General features: G+C 36.1%; 2 protein-coding genes across 2 annotated transcripts; both read left to right on the top strand.

Moving 5' to 3' along the window:
* The first annotated feature begins 723 nt into the window (after nt 1–723).
* Nucleotides 724–4,740, top strand: LOC133734424 (vacuolar cation/proton exchanger 3-like). Its single transcript, XM_062162083.1, has 11 exons — nt 724–1,133; nt 1,276–1,343; nt 1,792–1,820; nt 1,927–2,123; nt 2,240–2,452; nt 3,259–3,375; nt 3,505–3,621; nt 3,721–3,774; nt 3,870–3,986; nt 4,077–4,167; nt 4,262–4,740. The coding sequence occupies exons 1-11, from the start codon at nt 819–821 to the stop codon at nt 4,336–4,338; spliced, it is 1,395 nt and encodes a 464-aa protein (XP_062018067.1). The 5' UTR covers nt 724–818; the 3' UTR covers nt 4,339–4,740.
* Nucleotides 4,741–5,695: 955 nt separating this feature from the next.
* On the top strand, nt 5,696–6,939 carry LOC133727917 ((S)-8-oxocitronellyl enol synthase CYC2). Its single transcript, XM_062155324.1, has one exon. It carries the CDS (start codon nt 5,696–5,698, stop codon nt 6,845–6,847), a length of 1,152 nt encoding a protein of 383 aa, XP_062011308.1. The 3' UTR covers nt 6,848–6,939.
* Nucleotides 6,940–7,421: the final 482 nt, after the last annotated feature.

The following is a 7,421-nucleotide window of genomic DNA, read 5'->3' on the forward strand; positions in this document are numbered from 1 at the left end:
ATGTGCAATTTCCAATCCATCGATTCCAAGTAATATTTGCAAAGACTTTTATTGCACTAAGTACATCTCCTTGATCTTAGCCGAGACGCAAAGAAATGTATGAGTTGATCAATTTAGGTGAAAAGTACAATACACATGGTGCTTGAAGCAGGTGAAAAACACATTAACATTCACAGCTATAAGCTAGGTGCCAACTAGTTATTTTCAAAGTTGGACAGCATGTATCAACTAGTTATTTTCAAAACTGGACAGCATGTATTTGAACCGTTAGTTAATGCCTAACATGCTTAATCATAATCACATGCAATTGAGGAAAAACATACAACACATATATAATGATCCCTTTAATGGATTTTTCAGTTTCTATCTTAATTCCCCGGGTGTTCCAAAGTTAATTATAGCTCATGCTTAATATCATTTTTATTTTCTGCTTCACATTTTTTTTTCGCTTTCTCTTTCTTTCTTAAAGAGAGAAAATAATATAGTTTCTTATGACCCAATGAACTAAGCTGCTCATATATTTTCTGCCATCTTTGACGCCGCTACCACCTGGGACTTCAGGGTTTGAGAAACCTTATAGCTACGTGTAGCTCATGCAGCAAACCAACAAAACCGCGTGAAAATTCCAGGAAGTTGCCTCTCTAGGCTTCACCCTAGCTTCCGTCCGTTAATCTCTTAAAATGAAAAACCCATTTCCACATTCATATATATAACCTCATACATTCTCTATTGACACCCAGAGAGAACCTCGATCAAGTTCATATCTCATACACACAACAATTCGTTGTCGAAACCCTCCCATATTTTTCAGAGACATTATGGGATCACAAGAGGATTTCATCATCAACAACATTGAGAATGCAATCGACGACGATCACAAGGGTTTAGTAAACGGCACGAATAATATAAATGGTGAGAATAAGGAGCAATGGAGTGTTGGGAAGACGCCTCAAAACCTGTCATCCTCCATGGTACGCAAAAAGTCCGACCCGATTCTTGTTTCTAATGTACGCTTCCAAATGCTCAGAAATTTTCTAAACAATTTGCAAGAGGTGATCCTTGGCACCAAGCTCGCCGTACTTTTTCCGGCCATTCCACTCGCGATTGCTGCTGATTTTTACCACTTCGGAAGAGTAAGTGATCACCAAAATTATTTGGTAGCTCTATAGTATTGTTGTTTTTATTTTTAGATGTTTCTTGATTTTTGTTGATTAATTGTTGATATTTGATGATGATCCTAATTTGGGTTTTGATCATTCTTATTGTGCCATGCAGCCTTGGGTTTTTGCTTTGAGTTTGTTGGGACTCACTCCACTGGCCGAACGTGTCAGCTTCCTCACCGAGTAAGCTTGTTACCTAATTATTAGTAGTCATTCTTAATCCAGCACAACTCGCACAGTATTACACAAAAGAAAAGAAAAGAAAAGAAAGGAGAAATACAGGATACAATCGAAATTTGAAGGGATTTTGGTTGTGGAATCAAAGAATTTGAGCCCTCATATTGTTTCAATCTGAAATCAAGGATGATCTTTAGAAAATTAGAGATTGGTTTCTTTGAAATCGATCGATTTCCTCCCATTTGTGCTACAAAAATGCACAAAAGAAATATACGAAAAACAAATTAAAAAAAAAAACAAATAAACTCATTGACAGTCTTAGAACGCCAGTGATCGAAAAACAAATAGCAGTGGATTGATCATAACAGTTGTGCGACTCTTTTGATAGGTTTTAATTTGATTTTACAAGAATTAGAACTCTAACATTTTTTTTTCTCTTCTTTTGTTTTCTTAGACAAATCGCATACTTCACCGGTCCAACAGGTGCAATCTTTCGTCTAAATTAGAATGAATATTTTTTCTATATATATAAACATTTTTGTGAATGGTATATATAATTGGGCTTCGATCATTTGCTTTTAATTGCTAGTTGGGGGACTTCTTAATGCAACGTGTGGAAATGCAACAGAGATGATAATAGCACTATTTGCTCTTCATGAGAACAAAATAGATGTTGTCAAGTACTCCTTATTGGGTTCCATTCTCTCAAACCTCCTCCTTGTTCTTGGCACCTCTCTACTTTGTGGAGGCCTGGCCAACATCAAAAAAGAACAAAGATATGATAGAGTAAGAAAACTAATTAAGAAAATAAAATATTTTATAGTTTTATATATACCATACCTAACATAGTTAGTTTAGTAACAGACCAATTGATAAGATTTATTTTGTTATCTATTTTTCAGAAACAGGCTGATGTGAATTCACTACTGTTACTGCTGGGGTTACTATGTCACATGTTGCCACTTTTGTTCAGATATGCCTCAGGAGTTAGCAATTCCTATGCCACCTCCACTCTTGAATTGTCAAGAGCAAGCAGCATTTTTATGCTTATTGCATATGTTGCTTATATCTTCTTCCAGTTGAAAACACACCGCCAAGTGTTTGAATCACAAGAGGTGATTAACAGTACTATGCCCTATGTAAAGAGTACTAAAACAAAATTAAGGAACAATTTGGATGAAATGAGTTTAAACAAAGGAATTCTGTAACATGATGAAACTAAGTGAACTAGATATAATGAATTTGAAACATAACTATATACAATCACTCGTTCAAAATTCATTCATGTGCTTTTATTGTTTGTTGTTAATTAAACTTTCATCTTGTGTCGTTTTAAGGCATATGCCTCTAGCTAAGTTTGTCATTAACTCATTGCATGCATGTGTGGATTGTAATAGTTTTACTTGAGCAACTTAGCCATTTGTAGTGTCCTAATCCCTTGCTATCGGAATCATTCTTTCCGGCCAAAGGGCGGCGTTTGTCTAAACCCTAAACAAATCCTTTGCCATCGATATCAAGTTGTATGAGAGTCTTAGATTGGACAAGGGGCAACCCCTCAAGATTGGCTTATCATGTGAAAAGGCCGGAGTATGATAAATATGAGAAGGAGGCTAGGGGTTATATGACTGCCCCTGCCTGCAGCTTGAAACTTTTGTCTTGCTTCATATGAGAAAATTTAGAATAAAATGAAGACAATTTATAGTTAGCTGGATTTTCTCTTATTGGCATGGGACGGTGAATGAACATAACATAAGCAAAAATACAATTAGATGAACATTTCTTTCACATGAATGAACGATAAAATAGTCATGTCCCAGTTGTCTTGAGGCCAAATCTTTTGGGACAGAGGATTTGGAAAATCATAGTTTTTAATGATACACCTTTTTGGCCAGTGAGTAATTTGTTTCAGTGCAATGAACAGGAAGATGATGAAGAAGAAGAGAAAGCAGTGATTGGATGTTGGAGTGCATTCGGTTGGCTGGCTGGTATGACAGTTATCATAGCGCTCTTGTCTGAGTATGTCGTGGGTACAATTGAGGTATATATAGACCTAATTACAGTCGTACTAAATATCTTAATTTGAAGAGTTTTCTTGTTAAAGTTCTTTCAAAGCATTAGTCAACAATAAGTACTCAACTGATGATGATATGCATTCTTCCTCGATTAGGCTGCATCAAACTCTTGGGGCATTTCTGTGACCTTTATCAGCATTATTTTGCTACCAATTGTGGGAAATGCAGCAGAACATGCTGGATCAATCATATTTGCTCTCAAGAACAAGTTGGTATGATAATTACACAAGGAGATTGTCACTATGATAGTCTTTTGAATCATATAATTTCACTTTAGACTAAATTGTCCATTTTCTTTTAATTCAATGCAGGACATATCTTTGGGTGTTTCTTTAGGTTCTGCGTCTCAAATCTCCATGTTTGTGGTAAGAACCAATTGTCAAGTAAAACGAGGCACATTGAGTAATCTAAAATTCTTCAAATTAGTCATACAAAAACCTAACTACCTATAAAATTTCAGGTCCCTTTAAGTGTGATTGTTGCTTGGATAATGGGGATTGAAATGGATCTTGACTTTAGTCTCCTTGAAACTGGTTCACTTGCTTTCACAATAATCATCACAGCCTTTACATTGCAGGTCTTTCTCCTAATCTAAATATACCGTTTTTCAATTTCACTTTTTAATTAACATTAGAAATGAAAACATTCTTCTGTTATTAATTTTCAGGATGGAACTTCACATTATATGAAAGGAGTCATTCTTTTCCTCTGCTACATTATTATTGCTGCTTGCTTTTTTGTTGACAAAACTCCCATGAGTAAGTCACTAGCCTAAATTCTAAAGTACTGAGATGAACTATAATTAAGCTTGCTATTATTTCTTACTAATTTCATGTCATGGATTACTTGTAGATGATTCAAATGGTAGCAATTTGGGTAATGTACTTGAATTATCTTCCAACTATTATGCCGGAGTCTTGTTTGCTTGATTGGCAAGTTATCCCAAATAAAGAATGGTGCTTAAGAGATTTATTGGTCACTTCCTATTCCTCCATTTGCTAAAAAAATGCTCATGATTCCATTTTGGTTAAAGTAGAGATGGGTTTTAGTGTGTTCTCAACAAGCCGTGGACTCTAAGGCTGGACATGAAGTAATTACTGGAAGTTCTATCTGAAGATGCCTGTATATAACTTCTGCTCTCTCATGTCTCTGTAATAAGGTTGATTTTGCTTCATTCTGCTAGAAACTGGTGGCAAACTGGTTTAATTTTTCATTAAATTTGTGTATTTGATTTGAGCAGAGGAAATGCAATCATGTCTTTTTGATTTTTATATTGTGATTGAAATAATTTAATGGAAATAAACAACTCTCTTGATCGGAGTTCAACTTTCTTTGTTTGAATATGGATTATGAACTGTCAAAGGTTTGACAAATTGTAAATGGCATCATTCCCATAGCATGTATAAAAAAAACTATTCACATTATGCATCCCCATAGTTTGTTGTGCATGTTCTAACTTCACTACCACTTAAAGAAAGTCTGGAGATTGCTTCCTAACCAAGAACAGAACTCTGAAGTATTTCTAGTTTATATGTTTTTCTTGTGCCACCACCAAACTGTGCATTAGTACGTAGCACCAACTAATTATAACCCCATATATATATATATATATATATATATATATATATATATATATATATATATATATATATATATATATATATATAATGTGTGGTTGTGATTTGGGATATACCTTCTGCGGATATTCTTTTCGACAAGTTGTTCGATGAAATGCTTTGAAGTTGGAGAATCTTAAGGTAGGATGTATAAAGAAAACTTCTCGGAGCTTCTTTGTCACGTTTCATTTATGAGAACTAATTGGTTATTTAACTGGGAATCGTGTAGCAATCACGAGTTTCTAACTCGAGACTTGGTTGTCCTTGCTCTTATAACATGTTAGACAATTACTAGTATCCAAAATCTTAACTGGTACAGTATGAGTCAATAATGTCTTTTGAAAGAAGAGCTGGATCATAAAACGGCTCAATAACATATTTTAAACTTTGTTGTAGCTGTGAAGCCAGCAGTATAACGGCCACGGTCACATATTGCCGGCTCACTTGCCATGTAATAGTCTTTGACGCCGCAATGAACAGCATCCCCAATGATTTAATATAAACCAGAACATAGGGTTAACAAAAGAGAAGTCATTAAATTAATCAGTATGTTGCATGTTTTGATTACAACTAGCATTTTATAATAATTCAACTGAAGCATATACTATCTTAAAATGCAAGCTTGGAATTGTGCCTATAAACTTGAGGCAGAGTACCCAGTTCTATGTCAATGGCAGCTGAAGAAACTAAAAAACCAGAGGCTGCTGCCATTGACAATGTTGCAGCCATTTTTGGGGTAACTGGGTTAGTTGGGAAGGTACTTGCCAGAAAGCTAATATCAACCCCCAAATGGAAGGTTTATGGTATAGCTCGAGCTCCTGATCATCAGATCATACCCATTGATCAAAGTTCTTCAAACTTCCATTTCATCCAATGTGATTTGCTAAACCCATTGGAAACCCAGAAAAGACTCCCATTGTTACAAGATGTGACTCATGTCTTTTGGGTCACTTGGGCAAGCCAGTACCAATTGGATAGCATTGAGTGCTGTGACCAAAACAGAGCCATGATGTCCAATGCATTGGATGCTATACTTCCTGGTGCCATGGCATTGAGGCATGTTTCTCTTCAGACTGGGATGAAGCATTATGTGTCACTGCAAGGCCCTTTTGATGAAACTAAAGAAGCTCGATACTACAATGAGGAGTCTCCGCGAGTAAATCCAAGCTACAACTTTTACTATGTTCTTGAAGACTTGCTCAAGGAGAGGCTACATGGTCAGATAGGCTGGTCTGTGCATAGGCCTGGTTTGTTAATCGGTAGTTCTTCTAGGACTTTGTACAATTTTATGGGTAGTTTATGTGTTTATGGGACTATTTGTAAGCATTTAAATCTCCCTTTTGTGTTTGGAGGGACAAAAAAGTGTTGGGAAGAGACTTGTATTGATGGCTCAGATGCAAGGCTAGTAGCTGATCAACACATTTGGGCAGCCACAAATGTTGATTTGGATGATCATAGCAATTTGTTTAATGCGATCAACGGTCCAAGTTTTACATGGAAGGAGATCTGGAAAGCTGTTGCAGAAAAGCTTGGAGTACAAGTATCAGAAGAACACACATTTTCTGAGGACTTCTGGTATTCAAAAGCCATGGCTGACAAGCAACAAGTGTGGGAACAAATTGTAGCAGAAAAAGGGCTGGTTGAAACTGAGATGGACAATTTGGCCAATTGGGATTTCTTGGATGTTCTGTTTCGCTGCCCGGTTAAGATTTTGGGGACTCGAGAAAAAGTTGATGGACTTGGTTTTACTGTAAGGTACAAGACAGTGGATGCAATTATGTATTGGATAGATTGTATGAGAGATGAGAAACTAATACCTTAAATTAAGCATGGTTTTGACTTGGTTTAGATTGATTTTAAGTTTGGGGAATGTGGAGCACCATAAACTAGAGCAATGCTGTGCCCTGTACATGGTTTTCTGTTGACTGCCCTCTTCTTGGTTGCTTATTTTATGATCACACAGGTGTTTTTGGTTAATGGAATAATACAGATGCATTGTTTTCTTCTCAATTCTCTCCTGTTTTCACTCATCTTGTCTTGGGGTGTTTCCTTTTTCAGCCAAAACTTGGCATATTTTTGTGTTTAACTGGGGGGCTGCATTGTCTATTTATTCATTGTTTTTTATGCATTATCATCCCCCCCAACAAATTTTTTTATTTTTTATTTTATTTTTTTCTACCAAACTTCTCATCTTCACAAGGTTCACCACTGGCTGGCCACATGCTCGATCAGTAGACTCCCCATAATCTGTTTTCTGTCAAAATATTCTGACTTTATCTTCATTTGTAAGATGAATATAGCAATATTTGAATGTTTGGCTACCAAATGCAAATCATAGGGTTCGGTGGGTGTCTACTGAATTCTCATTTTTAAGTGGTTCTTGCAAGGTTTGATAG

This window comes from Rosa rugosa, chromosome 2, assembly GCF_958449725.1.
Source record: "Rosa rugosa chromosome 2, drRosRugo1.1, whole genome shotgun sequence".
Taxonomy (NCBI): domain Eukaryota; kingdom Viridiplantae; phylum Streptophyta; class Magnoliopsida; order Rosales; family Rosaceae; genus Rosa; species Rosa rugosa.